The sequence below is a fragment of the Salmo trutta genome, chromosome 7, assembly GCF_901001165.1.
Source record: "Salmo trutta chromosome 7, fSalTru1.1, whole genome shotgun sequence".
Taxonomy (NCBI): Eukaryota; Metazoa; Chordata; class Actinopteri; order Salmoniformes; family Salmonidae; genus Salmo; species Salmo trutta.
Genome location: NC_042963.1, coordinates 10,204,291 through 10,218,582, shown reverse-complemented (window position 1 = coordinate 10,218,582; position 14,292 = coordinate 10,204,291). Strand labels below are relative to the sequence as shown.

Genomic DNA, 14,292 nt, shown 5'->3' with positions numbered 1-14,292 from the left:
ACTGACATTTCCAACCTCTTCCTGACCCAGTCTGTAATACCTACACATTACAAGCAGACCACCATAGTCCCTGTGCCCAAGAACACCAATGTAACCTGTCTAAATGACTATCGCCCCAAAGCACTCACATCTGTAGCCATGAAATGCTTTGAAAGGTTGGTCATAGCTCACATCAACACCATCATTCCAGAAACCCTGGACCAACTCCAATTCGCATACCGCCCCAACATATCCACAGATGACAATCTCTATTGCACTCCACACTGCCCTTTCCCACCTGGACAAAAGGAACACCTACGTGAGAATGCTGTTCATTGACTACATCTCAGCATTCAACACCATAGCGCCCTCCAAGCTAATTTTTATTTAACTAGGCAAGTCAGTTAAGAACAAATTCTTATTTACAATGACGGCCTACACGGGCCGAACCTGGACGACGCTGGACCAATTGTGCGCCGCCCTAAAGGACTCCCAATCCCAGCCGGTTGTGATACAGCCTGGATTCAAACCAGGGTGTTTGTAGTGACGCCTCTAGCACTGAGATGCAGTGCCTTAGACCGCTGTGCCACTCGGGAGCCCATTACTAAATTAAGGACCCTGGGGCTAAACACCTCCCTCTGCAACCGGATCCTGGCCTTCCTGACGGGTCGCCCCCAGGTGGTAAGGGTAGGGAACAACACATCCGCCACGCTTATCCTCAACAGAGGGGGCCCTCAGGGGTGCGTGCTTAGTCCCCTCCTATACTCCCTGTTCACCCACGACTGCGTGGCCGCGCACGACTCCAACACCATCATTAACACCACAGTGGTAGGCCTGATCGCCAACAACAATGAGACAGCCTACAGGGAGGTCAGAGACCTGGCATTGTGGTGCCATGACAACAACCTCTCCCTCAACGTCCGCAAGACAAAGGAACTGATCGTGGACTACAGGAAATGGATGGCCGAGTACGCCCCCATCCACGGGTCTGTAGTGGAGCATGTCAAGAGCTTGAAGTTCCTGTGTCCACGTCATTAATGAATTATCATGGTCCAGACACACCAACACAGTCGTGAAGAGGGTACAACAATGCCTCATCCCCTTCTGGAGGCTGAAAATATTCGGCACGGGCCCTCAGATTTTCAAAAGGTTCTACAGCTGCACCATTGAGAGCATCTTGACTGGCTGCATCACCGCTTGGTATGGCAAATGCTTGGCAAGGCGCTACAGAGGGTAGTGTGGACGGCCTAGTACATCACTGGGGCCAAGCTCTCTGCAATCCAGGACCTCTATATCAGGCAGTGTCAGAGGAAGGCCCTAAACATTGTCAAAGACTCCAGCCATCCAAGTAATAGACTGTTCTCTCTGCAACTGCACGTTACGCGGGTCGGTGCACCAAATCTGGAACCGACAGGACCCTGAACAACTTCTACCCCCAAGCCATAACACTGCTAGACCCTTTTGGCACTAACTATTTTGACTCATCACATACACTGCTGTTACTGTTTATTATCTATCCTGTTGCCTAGTCACTATCGCTGCCTACATTATATGCCACAGGAGGCTGTTGAGAGAAGGGCGGCTTATAATAATGGCCGGAACGGAGCGAATGGAATAGCATCGATGTATTTGATACCATTCCACTCTAACCATTACCATGAGTCCGTCAACCCCAATTAAGGTGACACCAATCTCCTGTGGTATATGTACATATCTACCTTAATTACCTCGTACCGCTGCACATTGACTCAGTACTGGTACCCCGTGTATTCAGCCAAGTTATCATTACTCATTGTGTATTTATTCCTTGGTGTTATTATTTTTCTATTATTTCTGTTTTTCTTCTCTCTGCGTTGTTGGGAAGGACCCGGAAGCACTTCACCGTTAGTCTACCTGTTGTTTGCAAAGCATGTGACAACTAAAATTGTATTTGGTTTGATATTCTTACTAGGTAATAGTACAGCCACTGTATACTTACCCTGAACAATGTAGAGTACAGATGTTGTCACACAACTGTATAGATATCAAGCCGTTGTTAAAGTAACTATGGAGTGGGCATGCTTAGCCCAAGCTGACCAGCGTGCTGCCCCCATGTTTCTGTAGGTGAAATAGAGCCGTCACACTGCGCTTCTGTTAAAGTGTCCCAAGGCGCCTCTCGACAAAGCCGACACATTTCTCAAGCCGAGCCGACTGACTCAATCTCTGCTTCATGCATTTTTCATGATACCGCTGCAGTCCAGCCCCATTCCCCATCGTCAATGATAAAGAATTCAAAACCTTACAAAAATACCTATGTCTCGGAAGCTCATAAAAATGTCCATGACTGGCCACCAGCATTACGATAGCTTCCTTCCTCAGGACCATTTCCCTCTCGATACCTAACCCCACCTCTCCCTGTGTGTGAGAGAAGAAAAACCATCTCGTTTTCTACATGATGTCAAACTGCATTTACCCTTCTGAAGAAGCACTTCAAAATGTGAATTACTGTGATTTAAGACTAAAGTGTAAACATTAGGCATAAGAAATGGATCACTTAAACCACCAAACAAAAAAAAAAGAAGTAGATAGATAGGATCAGCCCCCTAAATGAGTTTAGATCAAATTAACGGTTAGGTTAATTGTTTTGTAAACCACACTCTGACTGAATCAATACATTGTTGTAACAAGTGTATTCAACCTTCACATAAATATCTAGGCTCTAGACCTGTTTTGGATAAATGCTGATGGTAAAGGCAAGGCCATGCATCTGACACAATATTTCACTCATGTGGTACAAACATCACTGCATAAGCACAGTTCAAATACCTCAGAATAATTTCCTCCACACAGGTCTTTTGGGGGCCATAAGTGAGATTTGGTTGGGGGGCCCCTCACGTCGCAGTAAAACATTTTAGTGCCCCCCCTCTTGACGGTGGAGAGAAAACTAACGTTTTAAAGTTAATTTCCTGCAATTGTACACATTTTGTCTTGGGGCGTAGAGAACATGTTGCAGTTTTATAAAAAATGTCATGCAATTCTAGAGCAGAGACACAAAATGTGCAATTTTACAGCTAATTTCCTGCAAATCTACCTATTTTTCCATGGGATTGAGAAAGATTTTTGCCATTTTAAAGCTAAATCCCAGCAATTCTACATTTCCCCATGACTTATGCCATGATAATATGATATCTGAGTGAGAGTGACTAACAAAATCAATGGGGGCCCTCTGGAGGTCAGGGCCCCTAGGCATGTGCCCGGTGGGTATCCCTGCATGCCCAGTCTATATTCGGCCATGATTACTACAAGTTTAGATAGCTGGCTAGACTACCTATCAATCCAGATATTGTTAGCCGACACGGCTAATTGAGTGACTGTCAGTGATGATGAGAAACATGATGAGAAAAACTGCTAATGCACAACTAAATTTATAAATTGCACTTGGTGTATTCTACTATTCTTACTCTCAATAGTAAGTTGAGACCCCAACTGAGTTCCTAAAAAAAAATTCAAGAAGAGAAATAATATCAGTCTATGAATTTCACGACTGGGAATACAGATACAGTATCAGGTAAGACCCAAATGCAGACTGTGTTGAAGTAACAATATTTATTACAGCAACAGGGGCAGGCAAACGACAGGTCAAGGCAGGCAGGGGTCGATAATCAAGAGTAGTGGGGCAAAGAAACAGGACAGCAGGCAGGCTCAGGGTTTGGTCAGGCAGGCGGGCTCAGAGACAGGACATGCAAGGGTCAAAACCAGCAGGGCGAGAAAGAGAGAGACTGGGGAAAAGCAGGAGCTGAGACAAAACGCTAGTTGACTTGACAAACAAGACAAACTGGCAACAGACAAACAGAGAACACAGGTATAAGTACCCAGGGGATAATGGGCAACACCTGGAGGGGGGGGGGGGGGGGGGTGGAGACAAGCACAAGGACAGGTGAAACAGATCAGATATGCGTCTGTTGGTCACAGATACCTTAAATAAAAGGTAGGGTGTGGATCAGAACACCAGTCCGTATCTGGTGTGACCACCATTTGCCTCTTGCAGCGTGACACTCCTCCTTTGCATAGAGTTGATCAGGCTGTCGATTGTGGCCTGTTGTCACACTCCTCTTCAATGGCTGTGAGAAGTTGCTGGATAAGGGCGGGAACTGGAACAGGATGTCGTACACGTTGATCCAGAGCATCCCAAACGTGCTCAAATGGGTGACATGTCTGGAAAGTATGCAGCCCATGGAAGAACTTGGACATTTTCAGCTTCCAGGAATTGTGTACAGTTCCTTGCGACATGGGGGCGTGCATTATCATGCTGAAACATGAGGTGATGGCGGCGGATGAATGGCATGACACTGGGCCTCAGGATCTCGTCACTGTGCATTCAAATTGCCATTGATAAAATGCAACTGTGTTTGTTGTCCGTTACTTATGCCTGCCAATACCATAATCCCTGTTCACAACATTGACATCAGCAAACCGCTCGCCCACACGACGCCGTACATGCTCTGCAATCTGCCCAGTACAGTTGAAACAGGGATTCATCCGTGAGGAACAAACTTCTCCAGCGTGCCAGTGGCCATCGAAGGTGAGCATTTGCCCACTGAAGTGGGTTATGACGCCAAACTGCAATCAGGTCAAGACCCTGGTGACGTCGACAAGCACGCAGATGAGCTTCTCTGAGACAGAATTTCTGCACAAACTGTCAGAAACTTTGTGTGTGCAAACCCCAGTTTCATCAGCTGTCCAGGTGGCTGGTCTCAGATGATCCTGGAGGTGAAGAAGACGGATGTGGAGGTCCTGAGCTGACGTGGTTATACGTGGTCTGCGGTCGTGAGGCCGGTTGGACATACTGCCAAATTCTTTAAAATGATGTTGGAGGCGGCTTAAGGTAGAGAAATTAACCTTAAATTATCTGGCAACAGCTCTGGTGAACATTCCTGCAGTCAGTATGTCAATTACACGCTCCCTCAAAACTTATGTCACACAACACAATGCCACAAGTGCACATTTAGAGTTGTCTTTTACTGTCCCCAGCACAAGGTGCACCTGTGTAATGATCATGCTGTTTAATCAGCTTCTTGATATGCCACACTTGTCAGGTGGATGGACTATCTTGGCAAATAAAAAAATACTCACTAACAGATGTAAACAAATTTGTGTACAAAATTTGAGAGAAATAAGCGTATGGAAAATTTCAGGGATCTTTTATTTCAGCTCATGAAACCAACACTTTACATGTTGCGGTTATATTTTTGTTCAGTGTACTGTATATTATTTGTATTTTTTTCACTTGGGGGCCCCCTAGCGACCACTTATGCCTGGAACCGGCCCTGCCTCCACAGGTCAAAACTGTGAGCTAGATGAACTTGGAAAGATCTGGTTTTGAATTAATAAAGTTCCATTTCCAGATGTTCTGAAGACTCACCCAAAACCAACACACTATTTTAATTAAATTGTAGCAATTCATTTAGACAAATGTTTGGCTTCTACCTTGAACTTGTATTGATTTTAAAGCAATCATGAATCTGAACACTTCATGAATCATTAATCTCTACTTAAAGCAATCCTGTCATCGCCTCAAGCATTCTGCATAAATTATACAATGCATTCGTTAAGTATTCAGACCCCCTGCCTTTTTCCAGGGGGTCTAATTTTTTAAAATCCTCATCACTCCACAATGACAAAGCAAAGACAATTTCTAAAAACCTAAAGCAAATGTATTAAAAATAAAAAACATACCTTACTTACATTCAGACCCTTTGCTAGGAGACTCGAAATTAAGCTCAGGTGCATCCTGTTTCCATTGATTATCCTTGAGATGTTTCTATAACTTGATTGGAGTCCACCTGCTGTAAATTCAATTGATTGGACATGATTTAGAAAAAGGCACACACCGGTCTATATAAGGTCCCACAGTTGACAGTGCAAAACCCAAGCCATGAGGTTGAAGGAATTGTCCATAGAGCTCCAAAACAGGATTGTGTCAAGGCACAGATCTGGGGAAGGGTACCAAAACAATTCTGCAGCATTGAAGGTCTCCATAAACACAGCGGCCTCCATCATTCTTAAATGGAAGAAGTTTGGAACCACCAAGACTCTTCCTAGAGCTGGCCGCCTGGCCAAACAGAGCAATCGGGGGAGAAGGGAGGTGACCAAGAACCCAATGGTCACTCTGACAGAGCTCCATTGTTCCAATGTGGAGATGGTATAACCTTCCAGAAGGAAGGTTACCATCTCTGCAGCACTCCACCAATCAGGCCTTTATGGTAGAATCGCCAGATGGAAGCCACTCCTCAGTAAAAGGCACATGACAGCCCACTTGGAGTTTGCCAAAAGGCGCCTAAAAGGACTCTCAGACAATGAAAAACAAAATTCTCTGGTCTGATGAAACCAAGATGAATGCCAAGCGTCACGTCTGGAGGAAACCTGGCACCAACCCTACGGTGAAGCATGGTGATGATAGCATCATGCTGTGGGGATGTTTTCAGCGGCAGGGACTGGGAGACTAGTCAGGATTGCGGGAAAGCTAAACAGAGCAAAGTACAGAGAGATCCTTGATGAAAACCTGCTCCAGAGCGCTCAGGACCTTAGACTGGAGCGAAGGTTCACCTTCAAAACAGGACAACGACCCTAGGCACACAGCCAAGACAATGCAGGAGTGGCATTGGGACAAGTGTCAATGTCCCTGAGTGGCCCAGCCAGACCACGGACTTGAACCCGATTGAACATCTCTGGAGAGACCTGAAAATAGCTGTGCAATGACACTACCCATCCAACCTGACAGAGCTTGAGAGGCTCTGCAGAGAAGAATCGGAGAAACTCCCCAAATACACGTGTGCCAAGCTTGTCACGCCAATACCCAATAAGACTTGTGGCTGTAGTCGCTGCCAAAATTTGCTTCAACAAAGTACTGAATAAAGAGTCTGAATACTTTGTAAATGTGAGATTTCTGTTTTGAAAAATGATACATTTGCAAACATTTCTAAAAACGTGTTTTTGCTTTGTCATTATGAGGTATTCTGTGCAGATTGATGAGGGGGGAAAACGATTTAATTCATTTTAGAATAAGGCTGTAACGTAACAAAATGTGGAAAATGTCCAGGGGTCTGAATACTTTCCGAATGCACTGTATATAATACATGATGGTTTACATAGATCAGAATATCATTAAACAACGTGTATTATTACAACAAAGTAAGAAGTACGTTTCAGGGGATTAAAATGCAAGGATGCCTATCCACCTGTTCCCTTAAGCATTCCACAAACATACACATTATCTAAAGGGAGTATTCACAACAAGAAGACCACCTCAGAAGCAGATCATTGGATTTCAAAGTCACAATATTTAGATTCATATTTTAATAGCATTCCCTTGGTTCATTGGTAAAATTTTATGAACACAAAACAAATAACACAAAATAAACTCTCCTGACTAGATCTCTCCCTACATTCATGATGTTTTCAAAATGACATTCGACCGAATCTGTCTTTGCTCAGAGAATCATGTAGAGGGAGAGATGGAGGGAAGAAAGGAGCAGGGGAGTTGTGGTAGCCAGCCAGACAAACACAGTGACACAGCACAGAGGTTCAGGAGGAGCATTATAAACAGAGCCGAGAGGTACAGTAGCAGACAGAGTGCACATCCCAAATGGCACCCTATTCCTTATACAGATGTAGGATCTTAAATTTGAGCCAGTTTGCTACAGCAGGAGAATCATCCTGCAGTAACAGGAAATGTGAATTATTATGTGGATTATAATTAAAGGACATTTTTGTAGGGGTTGCTACATTTTTTTTTAAAGGGAAAATCAAGTCTGAAATTTCAAAGTGGAAATTAAACTTCAAATATACTACAGGTTTTACATTTCCTGCATTGCAGAAAAGTTCTCCTGCAACAGGGTGATCAAACTAAGATCCTACATAAGATTCTACAAAAGTAGTGCACTATATAGGGAGCCATTTGGGATGGGACCCTGGTCAAAAGTAGTGCACTATATAGGGAATAGGGTGCTGTTTGGGATGCAGACAGTGAGAGGGATAAGACACCATTAAAAAAGGTACAGATGGGAAGTCTGTCTCCCTCTAGCAGGCAAGGTGACAGCTAGCTCCTTGTAATACCCTGCCCGGCCTGCTGTCCAAAAAGCCTCTGTCTCTCTGAGGAGAGCAGACACCTTGCTATTTCAAGCCCTCTCTCTGTCAAGTCAAGGACGTAGCTTGTTTACTGTCTACACAGGTCATTAGAGTAGACAAGACAACATAGATTATCTTATTAAATCAGTGACCTTGTTTGTTTGTGTACATCTTCTTTCCATGTGTCTGGGCTGGTTGTCCCTCTAACGATGGTACTAAATGAGGAGTGTATGAGTGTGTCTAGAGACCCGTTTAGTCCAGAATACAGGACATTATGTTCAGAATACAGGACATTATGTTCAGAATACTGGACATTATGCCCATACATGGATAGTAGCCATTTGATTACATCACATCCAACTCAAACCCAACTCAGACAACTCTTTACCTTACCGGAAAGAACAGCAGTTTCCATGGAAACAGCTGAATGAGAGAGTCAAAGACTTGGAGAGGGAAAGGGGGAGGAGGGGGCCGTGAGAGCTGACATACTGACCTATTGTTGTTTTAGCTAAACTCTTTGATTGCAGGAAGTAATGTGGCCATAGATACAGGTGAGACGGGGGTAGAGTTTGGGTAGGAGGGAGGTGTGTAATGGCACTGGTGTGTATTGTGTCGGGGAGAAAGGGGTATCATTACACAGTGAATAAGACAGAATGGCTGTTATGCTGTGGTGAGAAACAATGGGATTTAGGTTTGTGATGCTTAATGATATAGAAAGCATCCGGTGATCAGTGATGCTTGCTAGACATTGGCATTATCAGTGTAGTTGATTGACAGGGGTCATTGCCCCCTGCTACTGATGTCAAAGGTTTATCTTTAGAAAGTCTCTGCTGTATGATGACAGGATTTAGTCCCTACACCATGGCAACGGTCGCCACTGCCACTGCCTTTGCTCCGTCCATTTGTGGTGTCCTTTTATTACTACGGTCTGTCGGCTGTCACTCAACAACATACTGGCTGTGAAACACAGGTGTCAGAAAGTCTGTTAGAGGAACTTATCAAGCCTCTATCCCTCACCTCAGTCTCTTCCTTTCTCCCTCCCTCCCTCCCTCTATCCCTCCTTTCCCTTCCTCCCTCTATCCCTCCTTTCCCTTCCTCCCTCTATCCCTTCCTCCCTCTATCCCTTCCTCCCTCTATCCCTTCCTTCCTCTATCCCTTCCTTCCTCTATCCCTTCCTCTATCCCTTCCTCTATCCCTTCCTCTATCCCTTCCTCTATCCCTTCCTCTATCCCTTCCTCTATCCCTTCCTCTATCCCTTCCTCTATCCCTTCCTCTATCCCTTCCTCTATCCCTTCCTCTATCCCTTCCTCTATCCCTTCCTCTATCCCTTCCTGGCCTTCTGTCTCTTGAGGAAACAAGTGTGTGAGGATATTGTGGGGATAGCAAGGAGCAAGCAAGTGTGCATCTTGAAAACAGCAGTGACAAGCAACATGGTTGTCACAGCAACAGAAATCCTCTCTCAGCAATCCTGTGTAGACTGTGTGTGTGTGTCCCTCTTCCTCTGTATACACTGTGCTGAGCTAATGGGAGAAGGGAGAGAGACAGTGTATGAGGGGATGGGAAAACAGAAATAAAATGAGAGAGAGTGACCTATATTGTTGAATCCCGCTGCCAGACAGTTTAGCACATATGTTCCACAATCCCATCATTCCAAAAAGACTTGCCACTAAAACCCAGCCACAACAGTGTGTGGGTCTACAGTAGTGCGTGTGTTCATGTGTGTGTGTTATCATTGTCATTATTTACATTTCAATTAAAATGGCGGTGTACACAAGTGAATGACTGCTTATGGCTCTAATCTGAGAACAATTACATTGGCTTCCGCCAAAAGAGAGTTCAGTCAGTGCTCTGCTCAGCTCACCTCACATTGGTGAGTGAGTGATTACTTATCTCTGTGACAGGTGACTGAACACTGTGGGTCTAACACAGGAGAGATATTACACAGACCCTTGTTAAAGGGTCTTTCATCTGAAAGTGCATAACAACAACAACAGTAGGTGAACAACTCACTAAGTGACTATGCAGATAGGACTCTGTTTAGGACTCTGTTTAGGACTCTGTTTAGGACTCTGTTTAGGACTCTGTTTAGGACTCTGTTTAGGACTCTGTTTAGGACTCTGTTTAGGAACTGCATCCGTGGAGGGAGAATTGTCTCAGTGTTGTTCACTGCTTGCATCTAGATCAAACAGTTGACTATCAGGAGGTTTACTGCCAGGATCAAGCTTTTCAGGCAGTCATACACCAGCCGCGTAGGCACGGAGACACACTGGAAGCCAGGCCCAACCAATCAGATTGAGCAACAACAAACTATTTACTTGTCAGTGGTCCAAATGGGACATTATTTGTCATGCAGGAAGTTAGCCGTTCTGTTTTTGGTCCACCCAAATTTCCGCTGGCCCACCCACAAATTAATTTATGGCTACGGCACTGTCATACACTATTGATAGAGTGTCAATGCAGTATCATGGAGGCTGAGGAAAAGGACAGGCCAAAACAGTCCAGTTGGTAAAGAGCAGAGGCCTCTGTGATATTTGGGAAATTCCACTGTAACAGAATTACGCTGAGACTCCGATTTTTCCATTTAAAATGTATGTCAAACAAAAAACATTGATTTCAAAGTTTAACAAACCATACAACTCTATGCAAAATGACTATTTTGAACAATTTACACAGTAAAAAAATAACAATTCACTGGAAAAACTGCAAAGTTTGGTAACATAATTGGTAACACAGCTTTATTCTGTTACTAAACATATCTGCACAGTTCATCCTGTACATCAGTTTTTGAAACATTTTCAGTGGAAATGTTTAAAAGTAGTCCTTGTGAATAAAGTTGTATGGTTTGGTAAAGGCCCACTGCAGTCAAAAACATGATTTTCCCACACTATGAGGTTGGAATAATACTGTGAAATCTATGATAATGACTTTGTGTTTTGGTGGGTTGGAGTTCTGGCCTGCTTGGTGACCTGCCTCCCCACTCAGACCACTCCCAGACAGTCCTAGCAAAAGTATTGCTTGAGAAATTGCTATTTGCTAAGAAGCATATTTTATTCTTTTTGACAATTTTAATTGAAAACAATCAGAGTAGGTTACTTAATTGTTAACCAGAAATGATTTGATATTGAGATAAGGGCTGTCTTGGACCAGTGTAATTCTGCTCCCATAGAATTGCCCATTTGTAATGATCAAACCCTTGGAGAAGTACAGTGTATATCCCATTGTCATAGGAAAGCTCTAATGTGACTTTGTGTCATTACATGGTTTATTTTGCAGCAGAACTGTCTACTGTCTACCATGGTGGCAACTCAAGCCTCTCTGTGTTAAAATGCTTTGCAGACTGCCAGTACTGTTTCTAGTTTGACTAATCAATTGAAGGCAACAAGATGTCTCACAAATGCTCCAATGAGATAAGAAATACCCAGAAAAACACTACATGCTATGATAGGAGTGTGACCACAACAGACTGGAGGGTTTGAAATGGATAGAATTTAAGATTTGGTGTCTCTGTCTCAAAACATGCTCTATCAGAGACATGGAGCTCAGAATGGAGTAATTGGACATCTTTAATACTGTGGGTCTAGAATAATCCAGTGTAAGGCATTGGTCTACTTAGCATGGCCTTCCCTTTTCAATTCCCATTAATATCCTGTGAATCTGAAACCTGAATACATTGACTATCTTTTCTGTCATTAGGCCTTCTCTAGCCACACCCCTCCCCCGACCAGAGTGGACAGAAGAAAGCAAAGAAAGACTCCATGTTTTGAAAACAGGGTTCAATTCTGTACCTGAAGCTGGACCAGTGGCTTGCACACAGAAAGCTTCTCAGTCACATAAAAATGAATATCAGGGGTCGCCTAGCGATAAAAGGGAGGCAAACAATCTGGATGATGCCTAACTTTCTGTTTCCTCCTGTGGGCTGCTGGTTTGGGCTTTGGTAATGAGGGCCTGGGGACCTGAGCCAGTGTCCTCCGTTTTCTGCAGCTCAGGCCCTGACAAGCCCAGTCAGTGAGACATATTGTGGTCTGAGGTAAGCGGATGATAATGCTGGGCCCTCCCTCTTCCTCTCTAATCATAGGCCAATTGACTGAGCTAGATTTGGGAACATGGCTTATTAGCGTCATTTCTCACAACAAGGTATTGGAGACATCCTGCCATACAGGAGGTCAGACACTCAATAAACCCTGACTTACTGGCCTGCTGTACACACATACATGCACTGCACAGTCGCACACACTTCACAAATTAATTAACTAAGTTCCATGGATGGTAGGGAAGTTTGCTGATGACATCTAGCCTAATGTCAATGCATCCCTCTGTACACCCTGATAACTGTGATGTATGCTGCCAGCCAGAGGTGGATGTGTTGACACTTACCACTGTGGGCGCTAAACCACCGGGGTGCAATGTGCAGGGGCAAGGTGTCTGCCAACGACCCTCGGGATCCCAGATAGAGCATACCGTCCGTGTGATGCCCGCCGCCTGTTTCCTGGTAGCCGTTACCATGGGCAGCATTAGTGCCAGACCCCCCTCCGGCCCTGTCCGAGTCAGTTCCTCTGGGGGTATAAAACCCAAAGGGCACCGCAGGACTATGTTCTATGCCCATCGTAGCCACTGAACTCACTGAGCGGCTGCGTAGCCCCATAGTGCCACTCGGTCGGTAGTGCCCAAAGTGAGCCGAGGGCGGCACTGCGCTGTCATCCGTCGAGACACCGGGAAAAGCACCCCGTGGCCGCCCTGCCGTACTTTGCTTGCCCCCCATCCAAAGCACCCGAGCAAAATGGGTGGGGGTTGTTGAAATGGGGGCTCCGCAGAGAGTCGAGCCGTCACTGGAATCGCCCCCGACACGCCTGTCTGCAGTGGACTTCTCGCCCTTTGCCAAAGACAAAACGGCACCAAAAAAAAATCAGGGTTGTCAAGTCTGACTAACAGACGCAACAGCCCATTTCCCTGACCGCAACATGAGCGACTGAATGCTTTGATTCACACCAACCGAGAAAACTAGAATCTATAGTATGATGTCAAACGAATGACAGAAAAACAAAACGATAAAGATAAGCAACACGTTTTCCCTCACAGCTAATGACAGGTAGCCTGCCCCAAATCACAACAGGGGTGACAAACACAAAGCGCAACAAACGTATCCGACAGTCGCGCTTCTCCGCAATAGGCTACCACATTTACATGTATTATTTTGCCTTGACTGGCTCAGCTGATCATAACAATGACAACTGTTGCTGTCTGTCTGCCAGTATGTCTTTCCAACGATGTGTGTCCGAGTCCGCTTGTTCTCCGGTTCCCGGAGATTCGGGTCAATGTATGCCGCTCCCCTGCACTATCATATCCGCGCTCTCACTCTTGCTGCTGGCAGACAATGGCGTTCAGTGCGCACACTCGGATTAACAATTTAAATTTCACAGTGTGAAGAGGGAATACACAGTACTCTATATTCTTAATCACGATTAATTGATGAACAGATTGTCCTCGTTATCTATCTCTTCTAGAAATCCAACGATGGCTCTTGTCTGGCTCGCCCCCAGGCTGCCAAATCAGAACGCAGTGTGAGCAGAGGACGAGATATGACCTGATGTCATAGCCAAGTTAACATGCAGATGGCACAGCATTCATATTTCTCACCATATATTGCATTGTTGAGATTATTGACTCATGAGTAATTATGGGATTAGGCCTACTAAATCTCATCCTGATGATTAGTAGCCTTGATGTATTTCCCCCCAAATAGTCCTAATTGTTATTGGCATAAATTATTGCCTAACTGTTTATTAGCCTACTGTTAAATAAACTATAAATAAACAAACAATGAACACTATTCACCATTTATAAACCCAGTAAAGAATTTGTAAGGTGCCAGAATGTAAAATAAACGACCACTGTGTGTTCCTTAAAAAGCAATCTGACTGAGAAAACGGTGTATCATTCCATGGCATCACAGTTGAAAGACAAAGGATAGCCTATAGGCCTACGGAACGAGTCAGAGGTATTTACTTTGCCTTCTTTTATTATTGTGTGTGGGTGTGCCACTGTGCCAGGAAACACACATCGAATGTGTGCGTGTGTTAACAATCTCTTTGATTTAGGCTACACGTGATACAGGTTGGCCTATGTGTCTGAATGTGTGGGTTTGAGTGACAGCACAGTCAGGGGCATAAATGGGAGTGACGGGTGTCTGTCACCCCCCTTCCCACACAC

General features: G+C 44.7%; 1 protein-coding gene across 1 annotated transcript in view; it reads right to left on the bottom strand.

Moving 5' to 3' along the window:
• Positions 1 to 13,666, bottom strand: part of znrf1 (zinc and ring finger 1) — a 30,375-nt gene extending 16,709 nt beyond the window's left edge. Inside the window, exon 1 of the mRNA XM_029757921.1 lies at positions 12,460 to 13,666. Within this exon, the coding sequence (XP_029613781.1) occupies positions 12,460 to 12,844 (385 nt within the window). The 5' untranslated portion in view covers positions 12,845 to 13,666. The remainder of the gene's footprint in view (positions 1 to 12,459) is intronic.
• Between the last annotated feature and the right edge of the window lie 626 nt (positions 13,667 to 14,292).